General features: G+C 39.1%; 1 protein-coding gene across 1 annotated transcript in view; it reads right to left on the reverse strand.

Moving 5' to 3' along the window:
- Positions 1-2,705: 2,705 nt before the first annotated feature.
- The window catches only part of ZZEF1 (zinc finger ZZ-type and EF-hand domain containing 1), a 57,201-nt gene continuing 44,692 nt past the window's right edge, over positions 2,706-15,214 (reverse strand). The window contains exons 47-54 of the mRNA XM_026861560.1: positions 14,449-14,808; positions 12,490-12,633; positions 11,436-11,604; positions 9,520-9,618; positions 8,606-8,771; positions 6,918-7,068; positions 6,302-6,373; positions 2,706-5,811 (exon numbers count right to left, since the gene is read on the reverse strand). Of these exons, the coding sequence (XP_026717361.1) occupies positions 5,737-5,811; positions 6,302-6,373; positions 6,918-7,068; positions 8,606-8,771; positions 9,520-9,618; positions 11,436-11,604; positions 12,490-12,633; positions 14,449-14,808 (1,236 nt within the window). The 3' untranslated portion in view covers positions 2,706-5,736. The remainder of the gene's footprint in view (positions 5,812-6,301; positions 6,374-6,917; positions 7,069-8,605; positions 8,772-9,519; positions 9,619-11,435; positions 11,605-12,489; positions 12,634-14,448; positions 14,809-15,214) is intronic.

Genomic DNA, 15,214 nt, shown 5'->3' on the forward strand with positions numbered 1-15,214 from the left:
GATTAAGTCTTTTGCAAGTAGAGGTGGGGAACAGGCCCCCGAGTGCTTGTGAAGAGAGGAGAGGGCACGATGGGCCCACACCCTGCCTGTGAAATGGAGCATCTCCTCCAGCACTCATGCAGGTACCAAAACGGCTTGGAGTAAGCACGTTTGATGATACAGGTGCTAGGAGAAGCTAACAAAGCGTTTTGCAAAGAAGCCTGATTGAGAAGGCACTGTTGACAGCTCTTTGCAGGTGCTTTAATTTTACATTTCTTTAGTTTTCATAAAATTGACTTTTCCTATGCAATGCAAGCTTAAATATTTGTTATTTGCACTGCAAATGTTAAAAAAAGATGCAGAAAGATTTATGGAAAGCCAGATAGTAAAGTAGAAAATGGAAGCAAGAAACCAACCTAAAAAAATATTAAAAAATAATTAAGGCTATCAGAAAAGCATTAGTAAGGGAAATAACCCAGCAAACTGTTTAACATTTAGGTGGAACGTCCCTGTCTCCAAGACAGCCCAGTTACCCTTTCTCACCTTCCTTCCCCTCGTTACCTAAACCCAAACATTCTCAGCCCTTGAATTTAAAAAACCTGAATCTCTACGTGCTAAGGACCACTACAAAATTGTCTGAGATTTCCATCTATTTATCAGGAATGCTTGTTGATGTTTCCAGTTGGAGGAAATAAGGTTTTGTGGGGTTTTTAAAGTTCTTATTTCTCCTTAGACTGCATAGCCATTCATGAGCCCCACCACAACGCTGCAGTCTGGGACTGAGCTGGGTACCAGCTTTTTATTATTTGTGCTTAGGTAAAAATTGGGAAAGATTACTTCAGACTAGACCTGACCATCATGGAAAGAATGAGCTTTAATCTTACTTCCTTCACCTCTTACTTAATTCCTTCCCTATTCACAGTGGATTTCTCTTATTCAGTTGAAGTGGAATTGACAACTTCGCTTTAAATTCGGAGATGGGCCAGATTTCTGTTTCCCCCTACAAAGCCCAGCACAGTTCCTGTTTTCCCAGGCCATTTTACCACCGCATGTTCTTTGTTCCAGTTATTATCCAGCCTGACCTCCTACAAACGAAGCAGCTGAGTGTTGAAAAGCATCCTCTTTACATGTATTAATCTGTTCTCTAACATTCTATGCTTTACCTAAAGACCAGGTCATGCTTTTTATAGGCTCCCATGGTTGCAGTTGTTGTTAGTCCCCTGAAAACAAGGTACGACGCTTCTGCTGGTGCCTTCCCCGGCAGATACACACCACCACTCACTTCTGGTTGCAAGAAACAACATTCATCGTTAGAAAGGGAAAGTACCAAATCGGATTATTGGGCCTTGCTCGGCTCCACTACCCCAGATTTATAGCAGAGTACCATCATGGATTTGCAGACTGTCACTCCAGATTTAAAACGGCATAAAAAGAGCAGGTCTTGCCCTCACGTTTGCACGGATACAAGACTCACTGCAAATGTTACATCTGAGTTAGGCTGTGAAAACTCAGGGCATCTGGGCCAGTTCTGTTTTAAACATAGTGTAGCTTTCTCCTAAAAGTAGGTTAGAAAAAGTCACCCGCTTATAAGTTAGCTTGAAGCCTAATTTTGATCTCTTGGAAGAAAAACGGTCTTTATTAACTTGATCTGAAAAAAAGTGGTTCCCAGATATTATGCCTGGAACCACGCTGATTTCAATAGTTTAAACTGAATTTATTCAGTTTATCACCTTGTTTACACCAGCTGAAACCTCAAACCTGGTTGTCTCAGGGAATGATCCCCACTCTCCCACAACTTCACAATCATACCATTTATTTGTATTTAATAAAATTAACTAATTAGACCATTCTCTGAGCACATGGAACCGGTGGTAAGAACTTACAGCTTTAGGTGTCAACTTTCTTACTTATGCTTCACTGAACAACCCCTTCCTCGAGGCAAATCAGCTTTTACACTAAGCCCATGGGACTAGGTAGGTACAAACTCCCTTGCTGATAGACCCCACTCATTAGAATCAAGAGATACTAAGACAAATCTCAGCTTTACATGGGCCCCAGATGTGTGTTTCAGGTCTAAAGGTAAATAAATAGTAAGACCAATGGAAAACATTTTTTAGGATAAGGCCACTGGAATGTAAACAGCAAGGCTGGAATTTAAGAGACAACTCCAGAAGTATGTACCCTGCCCAGTTCAATACAATATCAAACATACACTGACTGCATGAGGAAAAGGAGGTTTGCTTACAGGCTGAGAGTTGGGGGGTTCAGCTGGAGAAGAGAAGGCTCCAGGGAGACCTTAGAGCGGCCTCCCAGGGCTGAAAGGGGCTGCAGGGAAGGGGGGAGGGACTCTTGGTCAGGGGTGTAGGGATGGGATGAGGGGTAACGGTTTTAAACTGAAAGAGGGGAGATTTAGATTGGACATAAGGAAGAAATTCTTCCTGTGAGGGGGGTGAGGCCCTGGCACAGGCTGCCCAGAGAAGCTGTGGCTGCCCCCTCCCTGGAAGGTTCAAGGCCAGGTTGGACGGGGCTTGGGGCAACCTGGGCTGGGGGAAGGTGTCCCTGCCCGTGGCTGGGGGGTGGGACTGGATGGTCCTTAAGGTCCCTTCCAACCCAAACCAGTCTGTGATTGAAAAGATTCATAAGAAAAATCTTGGATCTCACTGCAACTTCAAGCATTTAACATTCAGTGAGGAGAGGAGAAAAGCAAACAAAAAACAGACACTGTGTTGTACTTTTTTGTTTTTATAGAATTTTTACAATATATTTCTCTTCATTTGCATATTTTACCCATATCTGTAGCTTTCTTTTTACATGTTGAACTGAACTGGAATAAATCTAAAGGTCTGATATATTTTAAACAACTGATAAAAATTGCAAAGTAGTAAACCCGTAAGAAAAGAAATTATAAAACTCTCTTTTTTAAGTGTTTAATGAAAGCAAGTCAAATGTATCATTAGGAACAATATGGTTTGTTTTAAACACATCATAGGTGATTCAGGCAGGACAACTTTTTTGTGGTTTTTTTTTTTTTATATTAGGCACATTTTTTTTCAGCATACCTGTTTTCCAGACAGTTTTATATGATTCAATATTATCATCCGCATCCACTTGGAACTGCTGCGGGATTTTCAAAATGTGATTGATTATGAATATTCATTACTGGTATTCTCTTCCCCTTTCCTTAAAACTTTCAGAAGAAAAAGAAAAAATCAGTGTTTCTTGTCTCTTAAAAAATCCATAATGAATGATTTGAGTTGTAAGGCAGCAACAGATTCAGTGTCAACTCAGGTCACAGTCCTTCAGTTCCATCTAGTGGGTAGAAATTATATTTAGTGGACTCTGTTCCTAGACAGTCCCTCAGGGCAAGACGACTGACTCACGAGGCCAGTTACTGCTGGTAGAGTAAGTTAAGTGGTACGCCTAGTAAGGAACACTGGCCACTCCTGTGTCATCCTTGCAGCCTCATGTCTTCATACAGAAAGCAAAAAGACAGTCCAACGGAAAAAAATGTAAATATGGTAGAGCCATGAGAGGTTCTATGACTGGTTTATTTACAGTCTTCATCCCTGATATGAAAAAAGAAAAAAGCCTTCTTTGACTAAAATGGCAGATCTCAGCAGCATGCTACATGCCTTAGCAAATCAGCCCATTGCATATCCTTGACTGCTTAGCCATGGATTCACACTGAGGCAGTGAATAGAAAGTCCTACTGCTCAAGAAGAGCAATTTCAAAATGCTCACCTGTCCCATCGATACTACTCCCTAAAGTAGACTTAAGAGTGTCTCATTTTGGTGGAGCAACTCCCTGTTCTCAGCATCTGTTCATGCTATTAGAAAGTGTGAAACAGTTGGTTCCTCAGGGATCTCTCAGACACCCCTGCAGTGAGATTGCAAACTCAAATACATTACTCCGACATGGGAACAAAATGATCCATGCGTTAAAGATAAGCCACAACTCTGATAATTCCTTTCCCATCGTGATCTCATTCAGGAAAAAGGAAGGCTTTAACCTTCGGCTACAGTATACTCGAGGAGGGGTTTCAGAGCACCATCTCTCCATCTCCTTTCAGTCTTTGATAAATAGTACACTTCTCCCAAATTCTGGCATTCTCATTTGCCAAGAGGGCCACTCCATTCCTGACAGCACCGGCTTCAGCATAGTGCTTCTTGGTCTTCAGTTTTAGGTCTTTCAGGATGAACAAACATTCTGATTCAGCCTCATCCCCTGAAGGAGTATTCACTTTGCACCCACCTGGCTGAACAGAAGTCAAAACATCTTTAACTACAGCACTAGAGGCCATTCAAAAAAAGGGGGATGTATTATGTTTCCCTCTCAGAGGGAGACTGGACCACCTTTAAAATTCCAGCCCCAGCTGATAAGACCATTAGTTCAGAGGTCACCCTCCAAAGCAGTGCTCTTCTGCACGGTTGCTATTTAGGCACCACTCACCTTTTGGACAAGAAAGGCCAATAAGCATATTCCCTTCTGAAAGAGCCACTGCCTTTACACAACTTGCATTCAGTTACTACTGAAGCTTTTGGTTACCTTTTTTTTCATATCCTAATGTTGAGGTAAGGAAGGGAAGAAGAAAATAATTAGCGTAAAGAGCTTTCTGCATTCATACTTGATAAGGCCAGATCTACGTACTGTATAATGGTATACAAAATACACCCCCCTGTGGTGTTCTTAACTCTTTGGAAAGGGAATAACCAGCATAGTTGAGCAGGAAGAAAGCCAATTTATTTTAGCATAGAAGGTCTGCAGTTCATTCCATGTTCACTAAGACTAATGCAGTTATTGCTCTGTAAGATAAGACTGGATTGATCATTAACCCCCATCCTGAATGCTGGGAGTCTGGGTTCCCAGCGTTGCCGAGAAGGACCTCCTAAGCCACTAGTATTGAAAGAATTAAAAGAAAAAAGCCTCATGAATAATTTCTTGTAAAGATGTGATCTTCAAGAATCATGTAAGTTCCTCAGTTCTTCATATCACCGCTGCTTTGTGCACGGAGGCCAGCCTTTGCTCTCTGCTCTAGAATAATGTATTATTTAGAATAACGCATTGGAGATAAATTAAGGTAAGAATAGATGATCCAGCTGATCGAATCAAAGAACAAGAGAAACATTAACCTCTTGCACAAGGATGCTCTGAAACTGGAATCCTTTAACTGCTATTGGAATCACCCAGAATTTGTTTTACAACCTGTAGTTTAGTAAGAATTACAAGTTCTTTTCCTTGGGTAGTAGCCTTCAAAGCAAAAGCAAACACAAAAGGATTCAAGCGTGGACCATCAGCCCACCAGATTCTGGTTTGCCTGTTTCACTTCAATGATATATAGTAGATGCTGCTGATGGCATCACTCTGAGTTCAGCAGTATTTTCAAAGCTGTCACATTCCATCAATCAAGTTTCCTTGGGAGCAGACGATACCAATGCGGGGTCCTTCCATTCTCATACTTCAGCTACCTTCTTGCGTTTACTTCCTCTGAATAAAAAAAATATTGTTCTGTTTACTCTAACATGCTACAATATGTGCATACATAACTGTAGGCGACGCGTGAGTTACTTCAAGATGTGCTTTTTCATTGAAGTGCGCTTTTACTTTTACAAATTCTACATCAAGGTGGAAGGAAGGAAGGCTGCAGAGTGCTCATACACTGAAGCTGAAGGAACTTTTCCTGAACGGAGTTAAGATGTTTGTTCCAAGGTCCCTATGGACAAACTACTCTATCCCATGCACTCCGGCCTGAGCCAGTATTAAACATTCCAGAAACTTGTTGATTTGTTCGGATAGTTAATGGCAAGGCTGATAGCAGCAATGTTTTTCAGGGCCTAGAAGAGAGAAGGAAAAACAAAGTCACATCAAAGATTCTCCGAGACAAAACTGTAAAGAAATCCTTCTATGAAATGAAACAAATAGATAAATAACCATCCTGTTTCTACCTGGTCACCTCCTGGTAGTGCGGTAATTGTCACACATCCAGGCAGTTTCAGCAAGGCAACTGCAATTCCAGTTGCTGAAAGACCAGGCCCCTTCCCCTTTTCCATGTTTTGGCAGCTGAGAGGTTAATTTGGTAAAACAGATAAGCCTGATCACACCCAACAGCCTGTTTGTGGCACGTCATCTGACTATTAAAGGAGAACAGCATTTGTGTGTAGTTCATCCACAAATTTCAGTGGCCTGTCATGGCACTGTAAAGCCCAAGTACATTCCTCACTATTTTATAAAACTCCACTGGGAAATCAGATATCATTCATTACCTCTGTCTACCAGAAAACCATCACAAAACCACACATCTCTGGGGTTGTGCAATCTTATTACCTGTGCTGTGCAGCGATGAAGATGATCTTCAGTATTTAAGGCAAGCAAATACTCCTGTAGAGATCCAAGCTCCTGCAGCCAGAAAGCATTCAGTGAATACCAGCGTTTCTACCAAAGATATCATCCTCCAAATTACTATTAAAATGCTGATCATTACAGCAGTCCCCAAGAACCAAAGGTATCAGAATGACACACAAGACTCTCCTGGCCTAGAACACAGTTTGTGACCACAGAAATCAGTTCATTACAGACTGTTCATATGTAATGTTCAAAATCAACCCAAGAAAAAACCCATTCAAATACCTTTAAATTAATTATTAAATCAGCATTCCTCTCAGAATAAAGAGTGACTTTAGGGCCTGTTGCCTTAATCATACAAGGAAGAATCATGACTATTACTTAAGATCCCACAATGGATAAGGCAACAGCATGCCCCTGTATTAGAATTTGCTACCAGATTCCACAAGAGGAAGTTGTTAATGTTTCTGAAATATTTAATGTTTCTAAAGCTCTGATGAACTTCGCCAAGATAAAGGAAAACTGCATTTAGTTTAAAACTGAACTACATATTCCCAGCACTGGGGAGAGGAGGGATACAGCTACAGGAACTGCTTACAGTGACTCTGTTTTCTGTAACAAAGAAGAGTTCTGCAAGTGCACGATGGAGAGGAAGGAGAATACCAGGCTTGGCCATGTCATGACACAAGTTGTTTTCCATATGGGTGAAGAGCTGCCAAAGTGGCTTCAACAAGGTGAGGTCACAGTCCCTGGGAAAAAAAGAAAAAAAGAAAAAAAAAAAGTAATTTAAATGAAATAGTGAGCAACCATGATCTTATGCCTATTTCTGGGAGGGATACTCCCCCCCCCAACCCAAACCCAAACCAATTTAAGAGAACAAAAACATACCGTTTTGACAGTACGATGTATAAATGAAAGAAAAAAACCACAAGAAGTATTTTACAATCTAAATTCAGCCAGGTGTTTCAGCACAATGAATTTAATCTGAATCAGCAGAGAAAACCCCACACCCATGAATATGTCTAAATGAGTTGTCTAAAACTGAGAGGTCTCCTGAAATAAGGACCGTAAAAAACTATATACATCACTTTGCTAGATGCTCCAGCTCCACTGCTTGAAATTGTACAATACCAAACTACAGCACTGAGCAGGTGATGCCCTTGTATAGGGCAAACAGACAAAAATGGATAAAGAGCTTTACAAACAATTCCAACCTTGCTTCCTTCCTACTCCAGCATTAAAGCTAGCTAACACAAATGTCACTTATCATACAGATACCGTTCAGTAGGGAGGGAAAAGGGGGCAACTCAATTTCAGAATCTATCATCCAATTAACACAAGAAAAATAATAAATATTATAAGCACAGCATAGACTTGATCTTGTTGTAATTAAATTTGTTGTCCACATGACAATGTATCTTTTTTCTCATGAAAAAAACTAAGGCAACTTGAAAAAATAACAAAACTGTGATTACAAGTAATACCAAAATCAGTTTTTCAGACTTGGATGTAGATTGGTGTATCTAAAATTTACAGAGACAAGAAATGGTTTGATGTAATTGTCCATTTTTACTACTATGTGTGAATATACTTTTTGACTTCTCTTTAGCAAAGTAAGCTAGTAGGATGCTGTTGTTTTCATGATTTTGCTTGTTCTGAACTGAAAGGACATAACCAAGGTGTCAGCGTTCCAGCATCGTTGTGTTTCCAGCATTTCTATTCAGTTAATGTGACTACACACATTTGCAAAACACTACAAGAGCTCAACAGTCTTCTGAATGTGTGTTTTAGTAAGAAATACCCACGCCATATATTTTTCTGCATTAGCACACCTATCCCTTCTAAAACTCAATTACAGGCTTAGTGGTGCAACTAAAAATAATAATTTTAAAGTTATTTACATTATAGAGAATCAGATCATAATTTCACCAGTTTATTATTCCATCCTCACCTTAATTCTGAATTATGACTAATACAAAGAGAATATACGTCTAGAAAAATAAATGGAATGTATCCTGTTACAGGGTGATTTTTTTGTCTTTATAACAACATTTGAATTCACTGGACCTTTTTTAAAAGCCAAGAAAGAAGAGAAAATGTTTTAACAAAAAAAACCTAAACTCGTAAGAAGTTTCTGCTATCAAGGCACTACGACTTGTGTCTGAAAGGCGAATTAAGAACACCTAGTTCAAATTGTGTTTTTTTCAGCTTCAAAACAACATCAGCTTAGTCACCTTTTCTTCTCCTGCCCTTTGCCTTTAGTGTACAGTAGTCCAGCACGCTTACCTCTGGGCACTGCACTGCACTATCTTCAGGAGCAGGTGGATAGCCTTCAAACGCTGGTGACCAGTCTGACGGCACGCCACCCCGACCTGCCATTCCCAGATTTTGGCCAGTGGGAGATGAGGAACTACCCTTTCCTCAGACAGCATCTGCTTTAAAATTTCAAAGCCTGGGGAAAAAAATCCAAAAATTCAAACAGCCATTACTTCTGTAGAGAACCATTCTAAACATATATTCACTTTTCTCTGTATTAAGTACTGCTCTGGAAAGCAAGAAATATCAAAGAAAAATACCCCCCAAAATTTGAGATAATTCTAGATTACATCTTGATATCACAAGTATTTTCTTAGACAAAAACCAGAAAGAATCCTATCTGAAATTAAAGTTTTGCCCAAACAAAGCAAACAAAACACAGGTCTTCATTATTATGTGACATGCAGCAGAGTTTTGCCGACTGCAAATCATCCACCAGCTTCAATTTCATTAATAATATTTAAACTCTAAAATAAACTAACAAAACTTTCCATGTTATATCTAGAAATTAGATCAGAACCAGCTTATTTTAATGGATAATGGATTTAAACACACAGTTACAATTATTTCTGTCTCCAATTATGGCTCCTCCGAGTGTTTACTAAATGCTGTGTCTAATTACTGTCATATAATGAGACTTTGAATGCAAATGGTATTATTATAGTTATCTCCAAGTGTCTGTGAAGATTTGGTATTTCTAGTATAAAGTCACAGCAAATAAGAGACATTAGTCAAGTTTCAGCTTGAACAAAACTAATCGTGTTATTTCTAAAACACTGGAGAAAGCAAATTCTAAGTCAAAAAAAGAAATAACCACAAGTCTGTTAAAGCTCAGCAAAATAACTCCAAAAAGCCCTTTCCATTACATTCTGAGCAGTGCTCACCTGTCTGAAACCTTCCAAGATGACCTGCTGTCACTGTAAACTTGTAACCCCACTCAGTGTTACTCATGTCAGAAGTAAATCGGTAATAGAGTGTGTCTCCTGTGTACGAGGGAAGGAAAAAAATTCACATTACTACCTTCTGAGTTAGTTTTACTATCTGAAATACAATTCAAATGGAAAGTCTGTCATAAAATAATTCTAGATAACATCAAGAGAGGTGATCTTTCACTTTTTGGTAATTATGACATGCACAGAACAGGATGACAAACAGGAGGCTGAAACAAAATGCAGAACGGTTTTCAGTGTATAAAGATACTTAAAAGGATAATGTCTGACGTTTTTGTCAGCTACATAGAAGAAGAGGGAGTTAAAGAAACTCTATACTGTACACAGTTAAACTTTTTTTCAACTGTGTTATGGATCAATTATGATTTATGAAAAAAAGAACTTCTACATAGGCAGCCAAGTTCACAGTCCTTTAAACAAAAGGTTAAAAAAAAGTGAAAGTAAAGTTGCACTTCTTTTACATGTCAGAAGATTGAATTGCATGCTTTTACCTTAGGGAACAAAACTGTTAAAAACTTAACCACTTAAAAGTGGAAGAACTATCAAAATGTTTGACCATTTTACAATCAAGTGCTCTGTAATATCAGATCTGCTTAAAACTTAGAATTTCCCTCCATTCCATGAAAGATCCTATCACCCTGGGATAAGCATGCTAGTTTTCATTGGGAAGCAGAATTTTCAAAGTTTCAGGAAGAAGAAAAATTTTGAAAACATTTTTCAGGATTTAAAAAAAAGAATAATTAAAATCTAAAACCCCATTTCTCTTTTCATCATGAAGCGAAGCCATCGCTCTCTCCTATTTCTAGGAGTCCTGAGAGAGCCCTGCCATCTGATTAAAAGCCCTGAAGCCTGCAAATGCCTGCTTTCAGCTAAGGCCTGCTGAGTGAAATCCAGAGCCTTAATCCAGGCAGCCTTGGCTGGAAATGAAGTTTCACAAGGTGAAACTCAAGTTTCACAGCCAAGGCTGCTCCAAAACAATAAGCCTCAAAGTTCAGTTTCTTGGCAAACCTCTGCAACTATCTGAGAGGAAAAGGAAGACAGAAAGAAGTTCCTAAAAGTCCAAAATATTTCTACAGAGTACACGTTTGTTTCTAAACAGCACCTTGTAACCCAAACTGCTTTGCTAAGAAAGTTCCTAAACCTATTTACTGCTGCTGACAGTACCTGAAGACAAAAGCTTCCTGCAACTCCCTGGGTTAAAAAAACCCCAAATAACTTAACATAAGAAGCACAGGACCATGCAGTCCTTCAGCTCACTGGCATTTGCTACTGTGTTATCAAAAACCTGCTTAGAGAACACAGACTGAAGTTGTCAGTCAAATGACTGATTTTTTTTTTTTTTTTTTTTTTTTTTTTTTTTTTTTTTTTTTTTTCCAGCTATGCTCAGTGGCAACAACTGGAGACAAGGCATTGGCACACACGATTTGCTCTGAGCACTAGTATAGCATTGAGACAAGCGATAAGCCTATCTATTTTTTTTTTTTTCTTAAATGTGCTTCCTGTGGAAAGTAAGACAAGGCAGAAACAATGTAAGTGAATATCGTGCCGAGCAAGGACCATGTTGGAACAGAATCAAGATCAAAATTTGTTTTCAGTAGTTAAGTGCGTGCTTTGACTAAGGTGTGGAAAAAAGAAGGTCAAGCAGCAGAACAACAGATAAGCCTAGTTTTAAGAAACAAATGCAAGAGCAGCATGTCAGAGCAAACAGACTGAGACAAGAAAAGGATTTTCTTTTCCCCCACATCTTAGGAACATCCACATTTAACTGCCATCGTTCAGTAGGTTCTCTCAAGAGTCCTGGATACCAGCAACATCCTATACATTTGCACTTTGAAACACTGCATATTCACCTGGAAGCTCAAAATCATTCCATTTCTGTGGAGACCCACTGAAGCTGTGCCGGTCCTGCTGGAAGTCACTGCTGCTGGACATGAGCAACTCATCACAGCCCTCTTCTGTATTACACTGAGAGTCAAACTTGATTGAGAGGTAGATAGCACCAGGAATGTGAACTTTATCCTGAGAAATAAACAGATGGTCTTTGTATACTGTAATACTGTATTACCAAGAAGCTACTTAACTTTCACCTTACAAACAAGGGAGATATAACAAATATTAACAATGTCTTCAAAGGAAAAAAACATCATCTGGAGCTAATTTAAGAAATGTAAAGCATGGCCTATTGTTTGCATTAGCTGTTAAGCATGTAAAATTAATTGCTAGCAAAGCTTTGTTTTTTTCAAAGCAGTAATTGTTGCTGATATTGATCTCATTGCCAGAACCTAAAGATTTATATGCATTTTAAAAATAAAAATCAGAAGAGTCAGAGCTGCAGGGAAATTGAAAGTTCCCAAGACTGCCCAGAGGCAATAATTACTTACCAAACTATATTAGAAAAATGCTTTCAAACAATATGAAGAGAAGAAAAATCAAAAACTGTTTGTGTCAGGTGAAAATAGTCTAAAATGAGAAATACAAAAGAAAAAAAGACTCCGAGCTTTCATCTAACAGCACAAGGAAGTAGCAGGCCAACTGAAAGAGACCTTTGGATGTAAAAGGTAGAAATATTTGCTCATTAAGGCCCCGAAGCCATTTAAGGATATGATCTGCTTCAAACACATGCATAGTAAAACCATTTCAGTCATGCACTTTTCACGTGATTCAATTAGGACTACACTGAAGTGCCTTACTGAACATATTTCTTTACAGGGCAATGCCTCAGCCATCTGACATGAGCTTTTTCAAAAGCAAGACTGAACAGCTATTTCACAGGTGCTTCGAGCACAGAAGTACCACGGATATACACATGGAACACTGTGAGACTTCTGCTCCAACCAACTTGATGTTTTTCAACTAGTCTTCAAGTCATGCAAATCCACTGCACTGTAATGCTGCACGACTTACCTCAAAATTAGTATTGTTGTTATAAGGATGTTTAGATTCACGCATCTGGACTGCCATTCCGGGTTCCTCCATGAACTGGCAAGCTGTCAGTGCCATTGTTCCTAGCATGCTCTCACTGCACCCATGCAGTACTTTCTGGAGAATCTGGGGAGAAGTAACATGTCATGTAAATACAATTTGCTATCAAAACAACATTTACAAACTTATAGGCTGATGACTGACATGAGTCATTTCCAGTCACACATCATTTCAGAAGAGAGAATCGAGCTACTAGCAAGAAACAAGACAAATTCACAAATGATGTCTACAAGTGTCATCTCCATAAATGCAGATTTTACTCTGTCCCCTGTTCCAGATCTTTCATCTTCTCTGAAAAAAACATGAGAGCTGTGAGCTACGTACATCTCCTTCTGCAAATGCTAGAATCAAAGCTAATCCATAAAGTAATTAACAGTAAACTAAAGGAAAGTAAACATCTTTGTTAACATACTAAACAGACACCTTTACCTTCTATACCTACAGGTTTTGATTTGAATTTAATGTATCTTATGTTTTAGCCTTCAAAACGTATACTTCATGTATAAGAAGTTATGAAGTACCAGTTAAGTGGCTGCAGTGTTTGAAAGCACTAGATCCCAAGAGCTGTGTCTTTAAAAAGACAAATAAATGCCATTTAGTTTATCAGGACACACTAAATAATTCAGACAACCTGAGTCTCCACTTTTTCTTATTTTTCAAAAGTGCACAAGAGCACTTAAACAGGAGTCTTGCTACTCGAGGCCCTTTCCAGGTCATTATAGCAACCTGTTACATCTCTTCACCTACAATTTTCTAACTCCTATAAAACATAATACCAGCTCAGACCAAAAGGTTTCTCCACATCAGTCAATAATTGATTTCTTAATGAAAAGGAGTTTAAAACACAAATGTAGTACATAGCATAGTTCCCTGAATGAGTTCTTTACCTCCACACACTTGCAGAATAGCCTAAGAAAAGGCCTATGTATTTCTATTTAATACACTTTAACAGGTTTTTATTCTACCAGTTCATCCTGTCATTTTCTGAACCTATATAAACACCCTGTGGCAACAATTTCAATGACATACTGTGTCAAGAACCAGTTCTTTTGGTTTGCTTTGGACCTGCCACTTACGAACTTAATTTGACACTCCTTTGTTTTCTTACTGGGAGGGCCAGTGAATAACACTTGCTGTTACCTTTTGTATGCTGCTTACTGTTTTAAAAAGAAAAAGGAAGACAGTTTTTCATTAGTCCTCCTCCCTCAATGCCTCTACAGGGCAAACATCCAGGTGAAGAAAAGTAGTTGGTTCCTCATATTGAATTATTCCATGGCTATAATAATCCCTGCCACTCTTCTGCAGACCTCTCCCAGTTGCACTGCATTTTTTTTATTTTTATTTTTTTCTCTCAAATGAGATGAGGGAGTCAGGTCACATGCTGCAGTCCAGATGAAAGCATACTATTGGTTCAGTGGCATACCAATGTGCTTTGTTTTATTTTTAATTCCTTCTTTGAAGATTCCCAGCACTTGATTTGCTTCAAGTGCTGTGAAGCCCTGAGCTGTTATAATTCCAAGATCACTTCCACCACAGCAACAGTCAGCTCATCGATGGAGCAGTAGGTATTACAATATACACACTGAGATCTAACAAAAAGCAGCTTTCAAAATGTAAGTCTAGTTTACCAATTTCCCTGTAAGATTTAATTTTGCCATACAGCTCTTTCATAACTGAAAGAGTTGTCTCCACGGAGCTAGTTTTTCCATTTTCTGTTAACAAAATCAGTACATTAAGACACTGACAGATTCCAACTGCTTTTTCAGAACTAATTTAAATTGTGGAGTTTCAATTTAGTTTAAACAAGGAACTGCAAGTGTTGTTAGAGTTTCGTGACATAAGCACAGAGCTTGTTCACATGCATAAGTGAAATCCACTTACTTTTTCCCATAACTGCTTTTCCTCTAGCTGCATGAGCATGTCCAGTATGTACGTCATATGGGCTGGGCCACTAAGATCTAGGATTTCCTCATTTATTGCCACATCATCTGGCCACTCAGCTAACAATGATGCCAGCACATGCCTGGCATAAAGAACAGCCGTTGCCTCATTGACACGATACAGGTAGTCCCTCACAGCCTTTTTACTTCTAGAGTCCAGCTCCTTGTGCAGGAGTATTGAACTCTTAGTGCGACGCTGCTTGGCATAACTAAGCTGTAGATCACTCTCTGTGTTGGTTATCAGTTTCTGGGCGACCGGATTGGTTTCTTCTGTTGCTTTATCACATAGCGCAGGCTTTGACTGCAAAAAAAGAAATGCAAGTTTGAAAATAGGCTCTGAAAAACTTACTTCGTTATGTTTGGAGATCTGATCAGTCCAACAGACTGCAAGCTAAATTTACAAATGAATTTGTCTTTTACATATTGAAAATCAGATGCATCAAAGAACACATGCAGATGTGCAGAGACAGAATTCTGCCTCATGCCCCTGCAGAGACAGAATTCCTCAGCAAGACTGTTCATGTCAACAGATTTCACTACACACTGATGCATTCATGGCTGTACACACAAGCAGAAACAGCAGTTAGAATCTCACCAGAAGCGTTGATTTAAGCTGATCTACAGAAGTAAAGCAACAAAGTGCCATGCTATTTGTGACACAGAATAAAGCAAGTTAGGAGGGACCTTTGGAGATCCTTTGGTCCAAA

Source organism: Athene cunicularia, assembly GCF_003259725.1.
Source record: "Athene cunicularia isolate RWA chromosome 19 unlocalized genomic scaffold, athCun1 chr19_part1, whole genome shotgun sequence".
In the NCBI taxonomy this organism is placed as follows: Eukaryota; Metazoa; Chordata; class Aves; order Strigiformes; family Strigidae; genus Athene; species Athene cunicularia.